Below are 22,439 nucleotides of genomic sequence, written 5' to 3'. Positions count from 1 at the left end.
ATTCTATGTTAAAGATAGATACAGATTGTAGTAATCAATTAGGGAGTACAAATTCATTCTTTCATTTCTGTCGTATTGAGCAGAAAGGAAGAGATCATAACCCTAGGAAAAAAAGCCCAAATTTGTCACTTTTCATAGTACGTTAAACTCAATTCGCTCGGCGAATGCCGAGCACACGTACTCATCATTCAACAAATATTCTCATTCTTTGGTTATTATAGTGCCAGACAACACAAGATTTCAAAGAATTACTTGAGTTTTCAATTAATCTTAATCCGATTTAGATTTATCGAGAACTCCATCATCACAATCACATACTTCAGTGCGGTAACTACAATTATCCATATACAGAAGGAAGTCTTTTCGAACAACTCATTTGGAGTCTGTTTTGGAAAGAACTTCTTTCTGTCCGACTTAATTTCATAGTTCCTGATCAACCAAAAGACAGAAACCACACACTATCTACTTAGGAAAGGAGTTCTTTCTAAATCTTCCTTAAATTGAGATTTTACGAGAGATAACCCTTCTATTGCACTTAAAAATGAACATTTTGATATCTTTAGTATCACACATGGTCATATATAGTATTTCATCTACATGAATACATTCATCTTTCGAAGTCTCTCATTAAATGGGAGGCTTCGAAAGATGAATCGTTTTATTCATACAACTTTAAATCTCGAACACATTTTAGAGAGTGAGTATATCATTTTATTCTTGTTTTGAGTTTATTCTGATTCAAAATTGCAGTGAAAACAGAAGTTCACACATCATATCTGAATGTGAGCTCATCTATACTTATACGATCTCAATACCTCCACTCTAAGCATAAGAGGTGAAGTTATATAAAAATTATCAGATGCGTTGAAGTCTCAAAAGTATTGCTGAATGCTTGTTTCATATTTGTCCAAGTAGTTTCAATGAATAAATGTATTGTTTTTTTATAATTTCGATTTATTTTTAGAAAATATTCAATATAAACCTTTATTGTGTTATTTACATCTCATAAATTCTCTGTCTAAATCATATAAAAGCGCGTTTTACCCCTATGAATCAAGAAATTCATTCAATATTCATGTATATTTATTAAATTTATACGATTTACTAATAATCAATATTATATCCTCATAAATAGCAATATATTTTGGTAATCTATGATAATCATATACAATATTTGAAATCAAAATTTTCATTAGTTTAGGTTCCTTGTTAATAGTAAACCATTATATTTATTACTAATAATAAAATCTATGTGTCGTATTGAAATTCAATAAAATTACTTATTCGCGTCCAAAAAAACAAATTAGATAAAATTTTTCTTTTTTATGTAATTTTTGTTTTCATTTTTCTCAAGATCCTAAGTTATGTTTTAACTTTTGACATCATATCCAAAAAAAAAAAAAAAAAAAAAAAAAAAAAAAAAAAAAAAAAAAAAAAAAAAAAAAAAAAAAAAAAAAAAAAAAAAAAAAAAAAAAAAAAAAAAAAAAAAAAAAAAAAAAAAAAAAAAAAAAAAAAAAAAAAAAAAAAAAGGTAGTGGGGCTTCCAGGGGCTGCGCCCCTTCTAGCCCCGAAGATGTTTAGTAAAAAATGAGGTTTTTATTCGGAAAATTGTTAGTCTTCTGGTGTGAATTCGGAGGACTCTTCTTGGATTGAGTCTTGTGGTTCATCTTCTTGAGTAGAGTCTTCTTCTTCAACATCAAAGTCATCTGGTGTATCGAACTGAATGTATGAAAGCCAAATGTTGTATGTGTTTTCCAATTGGCTTTCAAACTTGAGATACATTCCATGCATGAGTGTTATTTCAGTTTCAACGTAGAGTTGCTGACGTGGCTTGAAGACATGCATGAGAATTGGTCCTCCAAATTCGTCCTTGAAAAATTTGCAGTAGCAAACATAAACTGAGATAGAGTCTCCTTCTTCAATGTCTTCTGCTTGGTTAACGAAATGAATAGCAATTTTGCGTACTTGAATTGTGTTGTTGTCTGAGTAAAATAATGGTTTGAACTTGGGGTTGAGTGAGCTAAGACATTGCCATTTTGCTGTTTCTTGTCCGTACTCACGTTCTTCTTCGTCATCCTGATATCCATAACTCTTTAATTTGAATTCGACCCAAAACTGTTCGACTTTTTTTGCAGCTTTGGGTGGAAGACTTTCAATAAGCTGACATATAGTTCTGTCAACCATTATCTTTGTTATTGTTGGAAAATAGTTGACAATTGTGTCACCTAATTCGAATGGGTCAGGTGTTTCTTTTTGTAGTTTGGTAAAGTCTGCAAGAACTTTGTTGAGTTGTTCACAATATTCTTTGTTAAAAGTTGCAGGAACTCTTTCTTCTGGCTTTGAATTGAAGTATTCTTCAGACAATCTGAGTAGTATTTTGCGTAGTTCAGCGTTGCTGTGGTTCTTTGTAATACGGAGCTCGTTTGGTATTGTTTTTGGTAGTGAAAGTGGCTTTGGATTGAGTGAATTGTCTGTTCTGCTTGGAGAATGTGTAGATGCTGCAGTTTGATATTGAGGCTCTAAACCTGTGGGTGCTGAAAGTTTGCAAGCAATTTCTTCAGGTGAATTTGGAGCGAACACGCTAGCGAATGCCATTAGACAAAAATGAACTGTTTTTTTCGGACTACTCATAGAAAAGTTTAAAATAAACCGTTTTCGTCAACGGTAACCCCTTCTATAATTTTATTTTATTTAATAGTTACCGTTGGAAAACCGTTCCATCTCAAATATTGAATGAACTATAAACGTTTTTTGTTTTCTATATATACTTTTTTGTCCAACGGTAAAACTTTTTACACAACGGTTTTTGAGAGTCGTCGCCGTTGACTTTTTTGTAGAGCACTCAAAATAGTGTAACTTTGTCTGGACAAGTAAGGGTCTATCGTCGCTACAGGAAAAGTTACAGGCGTTCCAAGGAAGTATACTTTGAGAAGCCTTTTTCCCTTATAGAATGAGATAGGACGGTTATTTTACAAAACTGACAACACTTTGACCGAGTAGTTTTTTGTGCTGAACAAGAAGTGTCATATAAACATCTGTCAAAAACCGCTTTTTAACTTCACTTAAAATGCCACGTAAGCTACGTAAGAATATACGTAAGAGGAAGAGAGCATTGAAACATCCAATAGTAAGACTAACACCACAACAACAGTTGCAACAACAAATAATGAATGACCCCACTATGTTGCAACAAATGTCAAGCAATCCTATGCTTTTAAACCGAGTTGTTGGTGCACAGAGTGGAGGTTTAAGAGCGGCACTTTTAGCGAAAATGGCAGGCTATGGTGGAGCTGCAGACGGAACAGCATATAACCCTCAAAGTCAAATGAATTTGAGTTCACTCAAAAATCAAATAACAGATGTCAAAAAGTCAAACATAGATATACAGAAGCAAATAAGTGAAAACGAAAAGAAACTAGAATATGACAGACACACAAAGAAACTCAATGAGTTAAACGTAGAGAAAAAGAAGAAAGAAGAACAATTGAAAGAACTAAGTACAGAGGAATATGCGAAAAAAGTGTCAGAAAAAGCAGCAGAAGTAGCAAAAATGGAACAAGATGTCATAAATTTGAAAAACCATACTACTCGATATAAAGTACTGAAAGATGAAGAGATAAAACAAAAAGCCCTGAAGACATATATGGATAGCGATGAGTATAAAAAAGAAGTTGAAGCAAATGTAAAGGCAGAAAAACTTTTACAGTTGCAAAACCAAACCGTACAGTATGAAAACTTAGCACAAGAAAGTAAAAATAACGACGCGGCTATGCAAAAGGCAATGAAAAGCGCAGAATATATAAAAGCTAACAATGACTGGTTAGATGCCCAAGCCAACGCTAAAGCAGCCCAACTCATAGGGTCAATAAGGACAAAAATACAAGCGGATGAAGACAGTTCAAATGAAGCTTTAACGAATGCTGACTTTAAGAATGCCTTCGAAGCTCTTCATAGTAAGGTGAAACAAGTGAACGACTTCTCATCTGGAAAGAAACTGAAGTCTGAAGGTTTCGACAACGAGTTAAGAGAAGTAGCACAAAATATGACGAAAATAACAGATGCAGCAACGAGACAGGCAGTTCAAAGTGCCTATGACGCCGTTAGAGCAACCGTTGTGGAAAGTCAAGAAAAAGAGTTACAACAGACCAAAAAAGACCTAGTAAATGCTTTCTTAAGAACGAAAAGTCAGGTAGGACATTATGCTGCAGATGGAACATATGTGCCAGCTGGTGGAACTTATATACCAGCTGGTGGAACTTATATACTAGCTAGTGGAACTTATATACCACCAAACCCTCCAAGAGAAGCACCTGCACCAGGACTACCTAAAACATTTACATCGTCACATGGACACAGACACAGGCATGCACCAAAACCAACACAACAACAACAACAACCAGCACAACAACCAACACAACAACCAGCACAGCAACCAACAGTTCAAAACCCTGCACAACAACCAGCACAGCAACCAACAGTTCAAAACCCTGCACAACAACAACCACAAACAGAGCAAGGACATAAAAGAAGTAGAGAACAAGGAAACCAAGAATTCTTAAAAATGCTTAAAGAAGACTATGGTTACCCAGATAGTATTGACTTTAGTGACAGATATAAAGAAGCTATTAGAAAGTTCAAAAGGAAATACTGACCCGAACCTATTTAGCTTTATGGCTCAGCACCAAATGGGATATAATTTCAAACCTGGAAAATACAAGCTCGCTAAGGGATATGATTTAATAGCATATCATCCAAATGACATGACTGAATTTACTCCGAGATATTTGGTGTCAGAGCTAAATGATAATTCAACTCTCTTCATGAAACGCGTAAAAAATAGAGACGGAACGAAAGAAGAAAGGTTTATGAGTCCGGATGACTTAGATAGGGAACTTGTTAAAAACGGTCTCGGAATATATGAAATGCCAGCAGATGAGGTACAAGAAACTCCACAGGAAGAAGTTCAGATACAACCAGACATGGAAGAAATAGTTCAGCAACAACAGCTAGAAGAGCCTGAAGGAAACGAACAAGTCCCTCCTTTGGAAACTAACTTCACAGAACTAGATGAAGATTTGGAACAGCCGAAAAATCTTGACCCTCAACAAGAGTATGCGGAGAATATGGAATCTTTCCAAGAGTCTAAGAAAAATTCGGCTGACATAGTAGAAGAATATCGAAAAATGTTTGCCGACATACAAAAGACTCCAACATCAGATGAAAATATTCAGCATAGAATGGAAGAACTGAAAGAAATGTACGCAAATACAACAACCCTTTTTACTTACGAGCATTATAACGTTCAATCTTCGGATGAACTCGGTGAAAATAAAAGGTTAAATTTCAAAAACATATAGAAATGAAACATTGTTTAAAGTTCATTCAGAACCTAACCAATATGGAAACAAACCTACTTTTGTTTCTGCAGACGATGGAACTACAATGAGATGGGGTCATAAAGCTAATCCGGATAGGTGGTTCATAAACTTACAACCACAATTCCAAGAAGTTGTAGACGCAATGGAAGTGAATGGTGAACCAGATATAGCTGGTATTTTCAGCGCGGCTTTAATGCCATTGAAAGATATGAAACATGCAGATATTTTGGACCAGTATGAAATGAACATGGCTGATGGAAATATAACACCTGACGTTCTAGAACATTTATCTCAAAGAACTACACAGAACCATAGAGATGGTATATTTGGTGAAGAGTTTAGAAAGAAAGTTAGGGAGAGAGAAGGAAGAGAACCTATTGTACATGACCTTGCAAACGAAAGTTTGCAAAATGTCATAAAAACTTACTTTGCAGACAATGAACCGAGAAGGGATGAATATTTAAGAAAACTCAAATGGACAGTACCAAATGAAATGTTAGTATTGAAAAACATGTTCCTTGACAAAATAAAACCAACTACAGAAATAAACGACGCAAGACTGAAAGATTGGGTAAAAGCTTTCCCATTCACAAAAGATATTATGGTAACATGGAAAGAAAACCAGAATGGCTACAAAAACATATATTTGGAAACGAGCTTATTCCATATGGACAGCACTGTTTGAAGAGCTTGAACCGGAAACTCAGGAAAGAGTCATGCAAACAATACGCGAAGACTCAAATACAAACTATGACAAACTCTTTCTAGGATATAGGTTACCTGAGATGGGCGACCAGAGCCAAAGGCAAAAAGGACATGGGAAATTTGCAACATACTAGATGAACATAATGCAAAGATGCAACAACTTCAAGCAGAGGGCAATGAAGGAAAAAGAAGAGTTAAAAACTCAGTCAGGAAGAAAGTAAAGCTTGGTCCACGTGGGTTCTATTATGACATATAAATCCAACTATTCTATATTTTTACTCATATGAAATGTACGCCGCTCAGAATATAACGCCAACAGTTTTGGATGCTATGAATGGAAATGTTTCCGAATGGTATAACGAATGCGACAATGCCATTAGAAGGTCAGAAATAGTTCCTGGAACTTACGAATATACAACTGCTGTTTCTTATGGAAACGTAGGTGAGTTTGGAGAAGGTTCTTCAACAACAGTAGATATTGCTTGCGACAGGTTTCATATATTTCTATTGACAACTCTTTCTTATACGTGGAACAAGACATTGAAATAAAACCTTCTGCCAAGTTGTCTGACAAGAAAGGTTGCAATGGAATTTTCTATGTCGGATACCAATATGCTCCAGAAGTTTTCATGGGATATAAGATATATTCTAACTCTGACTTAGTTCAAACAGTAACATGGGCAAACTATGAATGGTTCGCTTTGAGAAACTCAGTACAACCACAAGCTAGAGAACAAACAGACCAGTATGCAACTATTGAGAAAATAAGAAGACTTGACCCTAACGTTCCAGGAGTTTATGTTAACCTTTCTGGACAAACTGCAGCAGCAGTAACCAAAGTAAAACTGAAACTTAGAGTTCCTTTGTCATCTTTCCTCATCTTCAGGTTTTTAAGATACTTGCCAAACTGGGCAGGAAAAATTTCTATCGAACTTACTCCAAGCAAAAATAACTTAGTCATTGCACCAACACAAGACCCATTCACTCTTACAGACGTAAAGGGAGCAAATAAAATGTCATTCGCCGACTTTTGCAAAAACAAAGTTGACTTAGACTTTGGTTTCTCAAACCTCAACACTGAAGTAAACTATTATTTCAATGCTGCTGGAACTGCTTGGGACCCAGTTAAGTTCACATGCGAAAAGTTTGAATGCAAGAGAATAGAAAGCAGACTTGCAGTCTATATGTTGGACCCAGATATTTCAAATGCTTTAGCTGCCAAATATATTGCAGTTCCACTTATGTTCCCTATACACCAAATATCTGTCAAAGACTTTGCAGGTGAAGTTGGAAACCAAAGTGCTGACCCAGGTGCAAGAACAGATATTGCTTTAACAACTGCAATGAAACATGCAGATACTATGTTTGTACTGTTCAGACGAACTATAAATGACTATTCTTGCTTCTACAACCCTGGTATTAAATACCATATAAACATAGATGGCAAATATTATCCAAGAGAAGAATATTCTACAGTTGAGGATATGAGGTCATACAACTTGACATTAGATGCTATGAACTTTAACAACAACTTCACAACAACCATTAACCCTGAAATGCAAAGTTCTATTATGCCATATGTGAAAGTATGGACTCATACAGGAGGTCAAAAAACTCAATATACAAATGGAGACCGTTCAAACTTTTGGCTTGGCATTCCATTTGCTGACTCAGAAGACTTTATGGGTGGTATTTCAACTGTTGGTACAGTTCAAATACAATATACTGGTGACAGAGACGGTCCAATGAATTGAAAGCAAAGAAGTTTACAAAACCAATAGCACTTTTCACGGAAGATGCTCTTTTGAAGATTCGTTCGATGAAACCTGCTGGGGCTCCTCAGATTGGCATAACGACAGCTTCCATCGAGCAGATTTTGGCAGCAGGTCAGTAAGTTGTTCTTGAACTGACTTCTCTCCGTCAAATATTGACAGTACGCCAGTTTTGATATAATATTGTATATAAACTTACCTTTAGAAATATCGGTCAGTTTTGTTGTTATATTTTTGTCTGCTTCAAGAACTTTCACCATTTCAGTTATACCAACTTTCTTTGCTTTATGAAAATATTTTGGTTCAGCAAAGACTGCTATTCTATAACATTTTCCATTGTTTGTATAAAGAACTATTCTGTCAATGTATTTGTATTGTTTGTGTGTGTAAACTTTGTTTGCTTCAATTCGAAGAGATACTCAAATACGTCCATCTTTTTATTCTAAGTAAAATGTCATTTCCGAAAAATAGAAGCGTAAGTGTTTCAAAAGGTTTAATGGCGGTGGCAGATGTGAAGTTAAATTCACCAACTCAAACAAACAGTCAAAGTGTTGTTGTCAATGTCAAAGAAAGAGATGTTGAAGTGGGGAAACCATACGAAGACGAAGATGGTATAACAATAGTTCCTGTAAAAGAACAACCAACATATCCTGAAGTTAGCAGAGACTTAAGTTCTGTTGCAGATATTCGAAACGACTACCAACAACTTAAAGACAAACTTAAAACTCAGGAGAAGATTTGTCAAGCTTTGGGTATAATGTTAAACTTGGTCGAACACAACCCTGTAAAAGTGAACTCATATGTCATCGCACCTCATGAATTTTGAAAGAACTATTGAAACTTTTGACAGAGGCAGACGATATAAACATCAAAGAAATAGAACCCGACATTGTTGCTGTGGTGTTTCATATAATGTCATTGACAAGATATACGTTATGAAAGGAGGTGAAACGTTGAACTTAAAATATAGTTTCCCAGACGTCATAAAAATATTTGACGACCACAACATTTCATTAAAATTTACTTGCTAAGTAAATGGCAGAAGACATAGTGGTTTATACTATTACGACTAAAAACCCTGAGTCATATAATTCTATAACAACAAACTTACAAAGTCCTCAAGGACGATATTGTAAACTGACCTTAAACACGATGACGACTAAAGCCTGTTTTGCTCTTTTGACACCAGAAGACTTTGTTGTTGTGAATGGTAAAAAATACTTCTTTGAAGATACTTACTCAGATATACCACCAACAGGTTTTGTTGACTTATTTAATACTTTAAGGACGGATGTAACATGTGCTGCAACTAGAGCAGGTTTCATTATGTTTGGATGTCCGACTGAGTTTATATAAACGATATGAGCTATAATACAAAACTTATATCTGGTTTTTACTACCAACAGTTTCCTATAACAGGAAAAGGTGTCATACAAGGAATGTCTGTTCCATTGACTTTAAGTACACCTATTTATATATTGTTTCAAACTTAGGTTCAAAGTGCTATTCGAATGTCGACAGAAACTACTATGACCAAAAGATACTCATGCGTATAAACAACACTTTCTCTGCTGGTTTGCCTATTGTTCATTCGAATGCAGAGTTTTCAGCTTTAGTAAACTCAAACACTTTAGCAAACATAAACTTAACCTTAGTCGACGCAAACTTTGTTCCTGTAAAACTTTTATGTCCTATGTATTTGTCAATGACGGCAGAAAGTTTCGAATTGGAAGATGCAACTGGTGAAAGTATTGTACTACAAGAACAACTTCAACAACAAATAGCTCAAGAACAACAAATGCAACAAATGGAACAAATGCAACAACAAAGTCAAGAATAAAAAAAATATTTTTTTTATTTTTATAAAAATGTACAGAATAGACGTTTCAGATTTTTATGACTTCCAAGCTTCAGAAATATGTGTCCATTTAGAGACTATAACAAAGCAGTCGAGAATTTGAAACGTTTAGTCATTTATGTTGACTCTGCCCCAGAATGTTATGTCATGAAAGAATGGGATGTTGTCTTTAACAAACCAAGAGCAACAATAGTTTCAGAACAAGAATGTAGACAGAAACTTAAGAAAATAAAAGTCGTACAAGTTGGCATGAAGATGTTAGATGCTTGGGATATCTTATTGTCAAAGTTAGAAGATTTTTCAGTTCGAGGTATAAAGTTCTATACACCATCTCCAAACTTCTATTCTATCTTCACTGGATATAAATACGAACAAGTAGAATGGAAAGAAAATGTTATAGAAGCTTGGTTAGACCATGTCAAAGAAATTATATGCAATGGAAACGAAAGAGTCTATGAGTATATCTTATGTTGGTTTGCAAACATCTTACAACATCCAAGTGCTAAAAATGAAACTGCTCTCATCATAATTGGAAAACAAGGAACTGGTAAGAACACTTTCTTTACAGATATTTTGTGCAAACTGTTAGAGGGCTATTCGAACCCTAATATGACAAACTTAGAAAACATCTGCGGTAAATTTAACTCTTCAATAGAGAATATGAAACTTATAGTATGTAACGAACTTCAAAGTATAGATACAACAAAAGTTTTGAACTCAGATGCTTTGAAGAGTCTTATAACAGACAAAGTTGGAGTTGTTGAAAGAAAATATAAAGACCAAAGAGTTTGTGAAAATGTTGCAAACTTCGTCATGGTTTCAAACAACGCTGTTCCGATGAAGTTAGAAAGTTCTGACAGAAGATATGTAGTTGTCAGAACGTCAGATTCTCATATGCAAGATACAGAATATTTTGACGACTTAGCAGAAACTTTGACACCTAACTTTTACAACCACTTGTTCTCATATTTTATGACATTAGATATTTCTAAGTTCAATCCAAGACAAATTCCACATACCGAAGAAAGACAAACATTGTTAGAAGCAAACAAGAGTGTATATGAACTGTTTATAGATGAGACTAACTTTGAGTGTTTAGATGAAAGGTCATTGTACGACTCGTATAAACAATATTGTCAAGAGTATGGTTATATGACAGCATCTAAACGAACATTCTTGGCAAATGTCAAAAATCTTTTATGTTACAGAACGGCGTATATACAAAGAAAAATTTTTCTGAGTAAATTTTAAAAAATATTTTTTTATCCGATAGAAAAGATGACGAAATTCATCTCAGTCAACAAGTACATGTCAGGACTTAAAGAAGAACTAGACCCATTCGCTTATTTGAATGTTTACTTCTACCATTTTGAAAAGTCTACATTTGACAAAGTTTGGAACATCGAACCAGTTAAGTTTGCTATTGTGACTAAAAATGGTGCGAAATTTGAAGACTTAGACATAGAAGGTTTGTTAGCAGTCAAAGAAAATTTTGACAGAAGGTTCTCAAACCTTAAAGAAGGCAAAGCATACAAACTTGTTATACCTTATGAACCAAAGAAAGCAGACGACTATGAATATTATGAGTCTAAGATAGTTGAAGTTCAAGGTAAATTGGGTAAAAAGATTTTAGAGTCTAAGCCAGTGTTTGCTCCTAAAGAGGAAGAGAACATTGACATTGACCCAGAAATGTTCTAAAAATAAAATTTTATTTTTACATGTCATTCTTTTCTCTGGCTGGTTCAGGTTCTTTCTTCTCTTCTTCTACTTTCTTTTCTTTCTTTTCTCTCTTCTTCTTCTTTTTCTGGTGGAGTTATGTCAAATTTCCGAACCATATTTATGTAAAAGTTCTTTGTCCTTTAATAGCTCTTCTATTCTGTTTTCTATTTCATCTTCAAGAACAGCGCATGTGTCTTCTTTGCATTCTAAGAACTTTTGTTGGACTTCATCTTTCCAATCGGCGTCATCTCTGTCAACAAGTCTGTCATTGACAAATTTTAAGACTGCTCTTTGTAATGTTTTATGGTTCTTGTCATATTCCCAGAAACAGAACTTTAGAACAAATTCACCTTTCTTGTTTACACTATGTAAGATTTTATGGTCGACAGATTTTGCTGTCGAAAAGTTTGTCTCGAATATAGATAGCGAAATCGCTAGACATTTTCAAAAAGATAAAAATTTTAATTTTTCTAAAAATATGTTAGAAAAAAAGTTTGCTGACATTGACAAAAATTTGAGAATGTTTTAAACAAGAACAAGAGGAAGTTGAAAAATGCTCAGATAAAACCCATACATGACAAGTTCTTATTTGCTCAGAATGGTATAACAGGTCTAATGCACCACCTGGGTCGGGTAAGACTTTCACTTATCTTAAAATGGCTGCACAACAACAAGAACTAGATGAGAAGAACCCATTCTATGAGTTAGTAGTCATTTGTAGTACTTCTGGTCAATTTGACCAAACCGTAAATTCGTTCAAAGATATTATAAAGAAAGTCTAAGTTAGTATGTATAAAAGACTCTGAGTTGTTAGATTGGATAAAGAAGTACCAAAGAAGAGTTTGAAGTACAATGCTATAAATGAGTATGTCAATTCGAAGTTTAAAGACCCAAATGAGGAAATGCAGAGAATATTAGAGAAGAAACACTTCAGAAACAAACAGAAAGAGATAGAATACATTTTCGAAGAAATTGCAATCTTACGATTGGAAGACTTACCCTCATAGATGTCTTCTTATCTTAGATGACTTTGCTTCTCATCCTTTGTTAAAGAACAGAGAACAAGACATGTGTCGAATTCTTAAGAAGCTCAGACACTTTAACATCTCAGTCGTAATATGTGTACAGACAGCAAAGAGTTAAGTAAGGATGTTAAAAGAATACTTACTGATATCATACTTTTCCCTGGATTGTCCGAAGACGATTTCATGGAACTTATGAAAGAGTCCATGGCAGGTAAGTTTGACAGACATGAACTCTGGGAGAAGTACAAAGTCATACAAGACCCTTCATACTTCTTTCAGATTCACAATCTACGCGAACAAAGTTCAAATTGTAAAAAGTCAAGCTTGAAAAATAAAGAGTTTTTGGCGACCAGGGTTTTTTCACTACTCGCTGTTCTTCTTCTCGGTTTTTCGAGGAAGCAAGGCATATGAGAAATTCATGAAATTTGGTCATTTTCAGCAAAAATATATTTTAGGTGAAGAGGTGAGATTTCACCTCTTTTTTCACCTCTTTTTTCACCTCAGTTATTTTATAAGCGTTTCACATGGTAAACGTTATTTTTTAAATTTTGTGAAACTCAACGGTTTGACACAAGCCCTAAAAATTATTTTACTCAGAATTTTGTTGCTGAATTCAATAAAAATATATTTTAGGTGAAGAGGTGAGATTTCACCTCTTTTTTCACCTCTTTTTTCACCTGTTATTTTATAAGCGTTTTACATGAATTGTATGATGTATATTTGAAATCCTAAAACAATTTCGTAGCTTCTATTTCTTCTGTCAGTACATCGAATGTTTTAACGATACCGAAAGTTTCTTTATACTTCTTCTTGACGTCAGATAGAAGGAAATCGTCAGCAGTTGGATAGTTTTTGTTCAGAAATGTCAACATGTCCATTTTATCTTCTGCTGGTTTCTCTGCTTCTTTCTTTAAATCTGCATAGTCGTTTCGCATACGTTCTATCTCTTTGACGGAGTAGTTATATTTCCTCATTGCTGCTTTACATTTGAACATTGCGGGTTCATTTTTGCGTTATATCTGAAACCTTACCTGCAAACAACTAAGGCGTCAATTGCTCTCTTTAACTCAAAAGTTGCTGGTTTATTTGTTCATTCCATATCTTACCTCTTCTATCTTTATCTCTTATCTGCCATACACATTTTGCAACTAACGAAACAAAGTTGTCGTAGGTCTTAAACTCCCAGATTTGTATATGTCAAGATGTTTATATACCATATCGCATCTTTGTCCATGACTTTGTGGTTGCAATGAAATCCAAGAAACTCATAGTTTACCTTTCGTATGAACTTCTTTATTTCTACTGAGTCAGTTGCTTTGACTTCTATTTTCATCGAATTCTGGAATAGTAAGCTTTTGTTGTTGATTTCAGGAAGTTTAGGTAGATGGTCAATAATGTCCTGCATTTCATAAAGATACTGTTCATTTGTTTCATCTTTCGCAGTACAATCTAAATCTCCTTGGAGAAGTTCTTGCTTTATCTTCTGGATCTGTTTCGAAAGTATATGAAGAAGGAATGAAGCTTTTCATCTCTACTAACATTGAAGTTGGGTTCATGACTAAAGAGTTTGGTGCTGTTGTTGCTAACATGTTCTTACAATAAAAATAAAAAAATATTTTTTTAAAAAAACCAACTTTATTTTTTATTTCGGGAAAATTCATGAGGTGAAAAAAGAGGTGAAAAAAGAGGTGAAATCTCACCTCTTCACCTAAAATATATTTTTGTCTGATTTACGCTCATTACGATGAAGTTTCGACAAAACATTTACGTTCATGTTTGACAAAACATTTACGATGAAATCATGAAAATTCATGAGGTGAAAAAAGAGGTGAAAAAAGAGGTGAAATCTCACCTCTTCACCTAAAATATATTTTTATTGAATTCAGCAACAAAGTTCAAATTGTAAAAAGTCAAGCTTGAAAAATCTAAGTGTTTAGTCTTAGTAAGATGGTAGCTTCTTAAAGCATATGCCGTCCTTGAGTTTTATGTACGTGAAGAGAAGTACAATGAATTCAATTACGAGTACAATTGCAATGACAACTAAGGCAACTATTTTTGTCTTTTGCCAGCAAGGGTACTTCTTCTCTTCCAATGGTTCGGAGAACTATACTCACTCATGAGAAATGCCAAAACGGTTTAATAGAAAAAGTGTCATTTTTTCATGTCCGAAGACTCGAAGGTGCAACACTTCCAAAATACCGACGAACTCAGAAGAGCAGCATGGCAGTATCTTCTTGACAACTTCTTTGAGTTCTCCAGGTACACCTTGGAAAATGCTGAAGAACTCCGACACAGAGAATTTGGAGAAATTGCACTCCAATACTACCTTGACAAACAAAGGGTAAACAAAGGGTAAAATAAGACTAAAAACTTAACGTTTAAAAAGTGACATTTTTATGAGCTCCGAGTCACCGAGAAAACTTGGTCAGATGTTAGCAGCTTACTTCCCTGAGGAGGATGGAAGCGTTACATACGTAAGGTTCAAAAACAACGAACCTGGAATTGCGTACCAAATTCGCAATTACATGACCATGGAAGAGTACGAAAGGTTTCTACAAGAGAAACCAGCTCTAAACAACTCAGAAAAGAAAGAGTAAAAAGTTTAACTCGTAATTGTTTATTTTTTTACTTGTATGGGCAAGCTGCAAGAATGAAGTCGACTATCTCAGTCTTTGTCTTGACCAGTTGGACTGCTCTTGCGAGTACGTCTGTTTTGCGGTCTCCAGCTGGTGTCTGACCTTCGTAATTGCGCATGTTCTTGAGAGCTCCAACTGTAAATGGCTGTAAGATGAAGAGTCTCTCAGACTGCTTGAGGTAGTCTTCACGGTCACGAACCGAATCTGTGGTACGAGTCGAATTGGTCGACCTTAGGGAAGAGACTGAAAGCCTGTCATCTTCCATAGGGGCTGTGGCATACTCTTTGCGTAAACGGTTCAGACCTTCTTCGAACTCTTGGTCTCTCTTCGATTGGGATTGAGATTGGAATTGGGGTGGAGGGTTTGACATGAACATCCAAGGGTTAGGGAAGTAAGGCATGGGTTGAGGAGAGGAGGGTAGTTTGGAAAGCCTTGTGGTGGGTAGTTTGGAAAGCCTTGTGGTGGGTAGTAACCTTGAGGTGGAAATTGGTAGTAATTCGGAGGTCCTTGTTGGAACTGAGGTTGCTGAGGAGACTGTTGTGGTGCTGGAGCATGCTGTTCCTCTGGCTGTGGAACGGGTTCAGTAGGTGGGACGTCGGACATTCGTTTGTGTCTTAACCGTCTTTGTTCTGAAACAATATAATATTGTCTTGAAAAAGTACAACATTGTCTTGAAAAAGTACAACATTGTCTTGAAAAAGTACAACATTGTCTTGAAAAAGTACAACATTGTCTTGAAAAAGTACAACATTGTCTTGAAAAAGTACAACATTGTTCTGAAAAAGTTCAAGACTTGTTCTGAAAAAGTACAGCTGTACTCAAATTTGAGAGACATTGTACTGAATTTATACAACATTGTTCTGAAAAAGTACAACATTGTTCTGAAAAAGTACAATATTGTCTTGAAAAAGTACAACATTGTCTTGAAAAAGTACAACATTGTCTTGAAAAAGTACAATATTGTACTGACTCAGTATGGAGCTTGACCCCTTAGACGAAGCAATTTATCTAATTGAGGTAAATGAAACCGTGAAGGAATATCTCAGCAAGTGCAAACCAAGCAAGTCCATTGGCTTCTGGTTGTCCAAGAATAGTGTCTTAAAGTTGGAAATTGAAACAGGTGTTGCAATTCAAGTTCCAGAAGGCACTGCATTCGATGATATTAAGGATGTGAAGAAAGAAGCCCTCTTGAAGTTCTTCATGAAACGTCCTTGGATACTACTTCCATATCGTGAGAGCCCAATTCCACGAATTACACAAATTCTCAGAGCACTACTTCACTACTCTGGACAGCCGTTCTTCATAACCTCAGAAGGCGACATCCAACCAATTCTTCAGCCAGTTCAGTAAACATCTCATTTTAACTTCACTTTTTTTTATGTTTTTACTCACACTCGTACTCAACAGGTTTGTGTACAACTATTTCAACTGTGAACCTTGTATTGACCGGTCTTCCTGCAAATGCAAGTTCGGTCAATACACAATTTATGGTGGCAAGAAAGACAGTGGGGAATGTTATTCTGACATCTGTTGTTGCGCTCGAGAGAGAATTGAAATTCCAGACCCAACTCCAACACCAACACTCAAGTTGCCAAAGACTCATGTGAAGAAGAAGCCTTCTGGTAAGTTTCTTATAGCCATATACATGGCACGCTTTGAGTAAAAACATTTTTTTCATTTTTTGAATGAAGCAAGTTAAATTCGTCCCACACCAATCTCAATGGACCGATGAAGAGTTTCAAGCCATGGTTGAAGGCGTTGAGAACGACATAGACGGCGAACTTGAAGGAGCTCAAACCACAATTGCAACCAAAATTGCAGAGTCAAGGAACAGATAGCTCCACTTAAAGCTACCAAAGCTACTCTTGACCTCATGGATAGTTACCGTTTAGAAGTAAAGAGTGGAATAAGACAATTAAAATTAAAACTTCTAAACTACGAAGCTATACTCCAAAAGTTAGCAGAAATGAGAAGACTTTACCAGAGCTACTTACATGTAAGGGACTTACCTTCAAGCAGTCCGACCAAAGATGAATTTTCTGACATTGTCCCAATTTTGTCCGAAAGTCAGCTCAGATGTTTTGAACTGCTCCCAACATATCCAGAATATGAACGTTTGCCTGAACTCTTCCGCAATCTCAAAAAACGTTTTTTGGTTCTCATGTTCGAAACTTTTATCGGAAGAGACAACAAACGTTCAGAAGAAGAACAAGATATTATTTTAAACTTGTTGTATGACATAACTGTCATAACAAGCTTTTTGAAGTAAAACCGTCATTCTCAAACCACTTCATTTTTTCGATGTCCGAACAAGCACCGAAGCCAAACTCAATGGCAGATGTCCTTTCAATGTTGCCAGAAAGCGCCCAGTTCAAATTCAAATTGAATTTGAAAGCTCATCTGACAAACACCGTTAAGACTCTCCAAAGTAGTCTTATGGAAGAGATGACCAAGCTCAAAGCCGATGTCCTCATGAACCAAGCTTCCAATGAGAAATCCTGAATGATTTGACGGAAACCTTGCGCATTTACGCGAGAGAGAACCGAGACCTTGCCAGACTCATCTACCGTTTCTTCGAAGAGATAGACGCCATCTGGAAGGTACTCGGAAAGGACAGAACATGCAACACCGTACTTCGTGAACACAGAATTGAAGAAGGAATTGTCGAGGAAGAAGAGAAACACGAAGAAGAGGAAGAGGAAGAAGAGGAAGAAGAGAAACACGAAGAAGAGGAAGTTTGGGCAACCCTTGTTGCCGATGACACTTACGAAATTTCCCAACCCTACCCATACCAAATCCGCAACAAGGAGACAGGCAAGGTTCTTACCCCAGTCCTCAACAACTTGGGACACTTGAACCTTACCCTTCGGAATTACGGTTCAATCCATGGGCAAGCTTGTCGCAATTCAATGGGTTCCAAATCCAAACAAGAAGACGAAGGTCAGACACATTGACGGTGACAAGCTCAACAACCGTAAGGAGAACCTCGAGTGGTTCTAAGAGTAAAAAAATTTTATTTTAGGGGGAAACCCCAAGTAAATTTAGGTGTTTATTTGGTAAGTGTAAATTAAGGTAATTTGGACAATTAGTTCCTGACCTTGAATTGGACTCTTTCGTCATCCCAGTTGCGTAGGAGGTCGTCCCAGAGGAGTTGGTAGAATTGCCAATCCAAGGACGATTTGTCCTCCCAGGCATTGAGGATGTACTGCTCGTAGAGTCTCATGACCTCTGCCTTGCACCAGACACCCTCTCCCTTGGAACGTAAGGCTTCTTCGAAGTGCTCGAATGCGATTGGCTGCGGACCATCGAAATGACACTTTTTGTCCGTTTGGTCAATGTTCGTGTCTCGTGCCATAGTCGACGAAAATACAGACAAACAGGTTATATATGAGTTTGAGACCAAGAATGGTGTAACTCGACCTGTCCGATTCAAATTCGAATAAAAATTTTTTATTTCATGCAATGTTTTATTTCTGTGCCGTCTTCAAGTATGCCCCAGTACTTACGCTTGGAGAGGACATGAACTTCGGTGAAAATTTTGTCCAATTTGAATTGACCCATCTTTTCACCGACCATTCCCATTTCAATGAGTTTGTTGTATCCTTCTTCGTTCGTCATGAGTGCGTCAATGTTCTCATAGTAAACCTTCACTTTGGATTTGACTTCGGAGAAGAATTTGTTGTAGTTGTCAAGGACTGCCTTTGCGAACTGAGGGTAAGACCAATGTTCGACAATAGGTTTTAATGTGGTTACTAAGCCACTTTGACCTTGAGTGAATTCGTACTTCAAAACAAAAGGAGAAAACCTTTCAACAAAGTTGTCGACCTTCTCATAGTGTTTACTCTTCATCTCTTGAGGTTTCTTAATGGAATATCCCCATGTCGAATTCATAAGCAATTTGAGTGTCATTGCAAGTTTGGGGTTTGAAGCTTTCCTAATATCATACAGTTGTTGTATGACTTTTCCAACTGTATAGTTCCTTCCTGGGAACTCACCATCTTCGTTTGGAATTCCAGTCGGGATATATTGGACGAACCTCATGTACGCAGCGTTAAGGTCGACATAGTATATCTTTTCATCTGAGTCGAACTTGTCGCAACCAATGGGTCCAGTTCGTGGAAATTCAAGTGAGTCTCTTATCTTCTGAGAAACTTCTCCTGTTATCTCATAAACATCGTCGAAGCAACCTGTTTCATATAAAACCTTCTGACCTAACTCAGATGCTCTCCAATACAATTTGACGTCAATTGGATGTCTCAATGGAAGTTTGTTTATAGCATCTTGAAGTTCTTGCAACCTCATTGGAAGTTCTTCTGGTTCAGGTTGGTATCCGAACAATCCAACTCCTTTTGGAACTGTGTACTTCTTTTGTGCTAGAACTTTGTCTGGAACAACTTTTGGTCTTGCTAACAATGAAAAGTTTGTTTCGTCTTTTGGTACAAAAGTTTCTGTCAGCTTGTCATCTGGAATTGGTTCCAACAAACCTTTCTCGAAAAGAATGTTTACAGCTCTGACAATGTTGCACTTGCCTTTTCCGAACAATGGGTTTGTAAGACTTTCGTTCAACATGAAGTGGTTGTGGACAATTACAATCTTCAACCATGGTAAGTCTTTGTCAACAACATAGTCGTCATGTGAAGAACCTTTCTCAGTCGGAATGTTGACTCGGATATTGACATTTGCCAACGGTGCAATTTTTGCCAATTGACCTCTGAGAATGTACCTTGTCTTCACACATGACTCAAGATACTTCATCTTCTCTTCTGTAACAAGACCAGAGTTCCTGAGACATGTAAGAATACAAGGTTCATTGACAATTGTTTCAATTGAATTGTAAATTCCATACCTTGTCAAGTCAATGTCAGACTTATTTATGAACGGGAAGTATCCAGCATGTTGTCTGACTGCTTGAGGGTTAGGTTGGTACCATTCGAACTTACACTTGCAATTCCTTCAATTGCATTCAAAATGTCTGAGTCGGAGTCAACCATTTGTTCTCTCTTTGTAGTCTTGAAAGCGTCAAGAAGTTGTGCGGCTGTTGTGACATTGCCATGTGCATAGTAAATGTGACCGTCCAAATCTGTTACGGTAGTCTGAGATTGTATCCTTTCTTATTTCCGTCTTGAATTGCAGCAAGTACCATGAAGCCTTCTTTGTTCTTTCCTTCGTCAAAGTTTACTGTAAAGGTTCGACCAGATGTAATTTGACTTCTAACTTCACGATACTTCTCATATGCATATCTTGTTCTTTCCATGGGAGCATTGTCTTCACCTTTTCCTTTTTTCCTTCTCAAAGGATGCAATTGTTCGTCATGTTTCCAGTAGAATCTGGCAAAGCCGTCGTGTCCTTCAACTTGAGGTTCAAACATCGAAAGGCATGTCCATAAGACGTTCTTCTTCTAACCTCTCTAGTCTGTTTGGATAATTTGCGCGTGCTGTTTCCAAGTCCATTTCATAGCGAAGACCAGCAATTTGTCATAGACTTTTATGGGTCTTCCCTTCCTATATTTAAACTTCTTTGAAACTTTCCAACCATATCTTTCTAACTCTGCTTTTATTCTAGCAGATTTTCTATCCATTCTATATGGGGGCATTTTTATAAAAATAAAAAAATATATTTTTTTCTTTACTTTACATAACCGCCTGCTGCCATAAGTCTTTGACGCCAACCCATACCAGCTAATGAAGGTTGACTAACTTTGGTTTTGGTTTATCTCAGTTTTTGGCTTCCCTTCTTCTATCGGTTTTTCGTCACTTTTCGGTTCCTCTGACTTTACCTCACTTGCAGGAACAGTTGTTCGTCAACATCTTCATAAATATCATATGCCATTTGTTTTTGTTTTCCTTTCAACTTTTTGTGTTTGTTGTAAAGTTTAGAATATTTCGACTCTAATCAATGAGATGTTCTATAATGAACTGTTGGTCAGTGAAGTAAACTTTTCCATCTGTTGTCTCGAAAGCTCCTTCAGACTTCAATATTTTATTTGTGAGAGTCTGTTTCTTTTTTGAGATACTAGCCGTTCCATTTCTATGAAAAGTGACTTTTATAGTTAGGGTTTGCATTTCAGACCTGGCACTTTCTATTATTGAATTTTTCTCTTCATCTGTAAGTTCTTTGACAGGTTTTGACAATGGTTCTGAACTTTTTGTTTGTGGTGTCAAATCTACCGTTTCAACTTCTTCGGTCATTTCATCTCAGTAAAAAATTTTAGTTTGGTTTGTTTTCAACTGGTTGTTTAGGTTTTTTAAGTCGGTCTAAAACTTCCTGAGGTATAGGAAGAACTTGACAAACACGTGGTGTGTAACTGCTGGAAGTCGACAAATCCATCTTGAACCCATTTGTCTCAATGCTGTATTGTTCATTTCATCTCAGTAAAAAAATTTACATTCCCACGTTTGAGGCGGTTAGGTTGGTTGTTGTTTACCCACTGTTGTGCATGGTTATATCCTCTGTTAAAGAATCTTTCACCTTGGTCCATATATGTCCTGCTTGGTTATAGTAGTCATTTGCTTTGTTATAATAGTTTCCTGCTTGTCTTCTACATTGTCCATCCATCCTTGAACTTTTCCTCTTGTTTCAGGATTTGGAATAAGATTTGTTGCATCTCGTGCTACATCCCAACCTTTCTGTACAGTTTGTATAATAGGTTGTGCTTTCTCTTTAAGTATACCTAATGTACTCAAAATCTTCCTTCCAATTCCAAATGCACCTCTGGCTATTGTTCCCACTGCGGTAAAAATCTAGATGCGACTCCTGCTAATGCGCCAAATAAACCCATTTCTTATAGGGTAAAAAATGACGAATCCGAACAAGGACCCCTATGTTTCTAAAGCGACAAAGAAAGCACTCATGATAAAAATCTTTAGTTCAACACCAAATGCTTGGTTTATGGATATCTTGGAAAACATTCCGAGTATAGAGAAGATGGGCCACCATACTGGCTAATATTTGTTGGTCAAAACACAAGATACTGTGAGCCATACATTACAGTCCAAAAATATTTTAGATGTGAAAACTGCTTTGACAATATTCGTTGACAAATACCATCCAACAAAACTGACATCTGACTGTGAAAGTTCTTTCAAATCAGACGATATTAAAAAACTATCTGCGTTCAAAAAATGTAAACCAATATTTCATTGTCGACCAAAACCATTCTGCTCTTGGTGTCATTGACAGTTGTATAAAAATCTTAAGAGACTTAAACCAACCACAAGGTGGTGAAGCAAATGAAATGTCATATGACGACAAATACAGACATTTCTCCATGGCAAAGATGAGACAAGTTTTAAATATTTAATAACCGTAAACAAAAAGGTTTGGGAAACCACTCCCCCGAAGAAATGA

General features: G+C 36.2%; 13 protein-coding genes and 4 pseudogenes across 17 annotated transcripts, besides 2 other annotated features; 10 read left to right on the top strand and 7 right to left on the bottom strand.

Moving 5' to 3' along the window:
• The first annotated feature begins 137 nt into the window (after positions 1-137).
• Positions 138-185: a mobile genetic element.
• Positions 186-1,499: 1,314 nt separating this feature from the next.
• Positions 1,500-22,439: part of a mobile genetic element that runs on past the window's edge.
• On the bottom strand, positions 1,611-2,132 carry TVAGG3_0497640 (uncharacterized protein; the record flags this gene model as incomplete). Its single annotated transcript, XM_051236463.1, has 1 exon — positions 1,611-2,132. A coding segment is annotated over one exon (522 nt), but the record flags the coding sequence as incomplete, so codon positions are not given.
• Positions 2,198-2,594, bottom strand: TVAGG3_0497630 (uncharacterized protein; the record flags this gene model as incomplete). Its single annotated transcript, XM_001285075.2, has 1 exon — positions 2,198-2,594. A coding segment is annotated over one exon (397 nt), but the record flags the coding sequence as incomplete, so codon positions are not given.
• TVAGG3_0497620 (uncharacterized protein) lies at positions 4,346-4,558 on the top strand (the record flags this gene model as incomplete). Its single annotated transcript, XM_051236462.1, has 1 exon — positions 4,346-4,558. One exon carries the CDS (start codon positions 4,346-4,348, stop codon positions 4,556-4,558), a length of 213 nt encoding a protein of 70 aa, XP_051094286.1.
• TVAGG3_0497610 lies at positions 4,561-6,338 on the top strand (annotated as a pseudogene). The gene has a single exon. A coding segment is annotated over exon 1 (1,778 nt).
• Positions 9,401-9,694, top strand: TVAGG3_0497600 (uncharacterized protein; the record flags this gene model as incomplete). The annotated part of the gene is made up of 1 exon (XM_051236461.1): positions 9,401-9,694. One exon carries the CDS (start codon positions 9,401-9,403, stop codon positions 9,692-9,694), a length of 294 nt encoding a protein of 97 aa, XP_051094285.1.
• TVAGG3_0497590 lies at positions 9,723-10,464 on the top strand (annotated as a pseudogene). The gene has a single exon. A coding segment is annotated over exon 1 (742 nt).
• On the top strand, positions 10,991-11,410 carry TVAGG3_0497580 (protein of unknown function, DUF4108 family; the record flags this gene model as incomplete). Its single annotated transcript, XM_051236460.1, has 1 exon — positions 10,991-11,410. One exon carries the CDS (start codon positions 10,991-10,993, stop codon positions 11,408-11,410), a length of 420 nt encoding a protein of 139 aa, XP_051094284.1.
• On the bottom strand, positions 13,142-14,045 carry TVAGG3_0497570 (annotated as a pseudogene). Its single transcript has one exon. A coding segment is annotated over exon 1 (904 nt).
• On the top strand, positions 14,853-15,053 carry TVAGG3_0497560 (uncharacterized protein; the record flags this gene model as incomplete). Its single annotated transcript, XM_051236459.1, has 1 exon — positions 14,853-15,053. One exon carries the CDS (start codon positions 14,853-14,855, stop codon positions 15,051-15,053), a length of 201 nt encoding a protein of 66 aa, XP_051094283.1.
• TVAGG3_0497550 (uncharacterized protein) lies at positions 15,082-15,357 on the bottom strand (the record flags this gene model as incomplete). Its single annotated transcript, XM_051236458.1, has 1 exon — positions 15,082-15,357. One exon carries the CDS (start codon positions 15,355-15,357, stop codon positions 15,082-15,084), a length of 276 nt encoding a protein of 91 aa, XP_051094282.1.
• On the bottom strand, positions 15,529-15,695 carry TVAGG3_0497540 (uncharacterized protein; the record flags this gene model as incomplete). The annotated part of the gene is made up of 1 exon (XM_051236457.1): positions 15,529-15,695. A coding segment is annotated over one exon (167 nt), but the record flags the coding sequence as incomplete, so codon positions are not given.
• TVAGG3_0497530 (uncharacterized protein) lies at positions 16,068-16,442 on the top strand (the record flags this gene model as incomplete). The annotated part of the gene is made up of 1 exon (XM_051236456.1): positions 16,068-16,442. One exon carries the CDS (start codon positions 16,068-16,070, stop codon positions 16,440-16,442), a length of 375 nt encoding a protein of 124 aa, XP_051094280.1.
• TVAGG3_0497520 (uncharacterized protein) lies at positions 16,471-16,755 on the top strand (the record flags this gene model as incomplete). Its single annotated transcript, XM_051236455.1, has 1 exon — positions 16,471-16,755. The coding sequence occupies one exon, from the start codon at positions 16,471-16,473 to the stop codon at positions 16,753-16,755; it is 285 nt and encodes a 94-aa protein (XP_051094279.1).
• On the top strand, positions 16,778-16,930 carry TVAGG3_0497510 (uncharacterized protein; the record flags this gene model as incomplete). The annotated part of the gene is made up of 1 exon (XM_051236454.1): positions 16,778-16,930. One exon carries the CDS (start codon positions 16,778-16,780, stop codon positions 16,928-16,930), a length of 153 nt encoding a protein of 50 aa, XP_051094278.1.
• Positions 17,612-18,092, top strand: TVAGG3_0497500 (annotated as a pseudogene). Its single transcript has one exon. A coding segment is annotated over exon 1 (481 nt).
• On the bottom strand, positions 18,543-18,710 carry TVAGG3_0497490 (DNA/RNA polymerases family; the record flags this gene model as incomplete). The annotated part of the gene is made up of 1 exon (XM_051236453.1): positions 18,543-18,710. The coding sequence occupies one exon, from the start codon at positions 18,708-18,710 to the stop codon at positions 18,543-18,545; it is 168 nt and encodes a 55-aa protein (XP_051094277.1).
• Positions 18,878-19,847, bottom strand: TVAGG3_0497480 (DNA/RNA polymerases family; the record flags this gene model as incomplete). Its single annotated transcript, XM_051236452.1, has 1 exon — positions 18,878-19,847. A coding segment is annotated over one exon (970 nt), but the record flags the coding sequence as incomplete, so codon positions are not given.

This window comes from Trichomonas vaginalis, chromosome II (genome assembly GCF_026262505.1).
Source record: "Trichomonas vaginalis G3 chromosome II, whole genome shotgun sequence".
NCBI lineage: Eukaryota > Parabasalia > Trichomonadida > Trichomonadidae > Trichomonas > Trichomonas vaginalis.
This window is presented reverse-complemented; position numbering and strand designations above follow the sequence as displayed.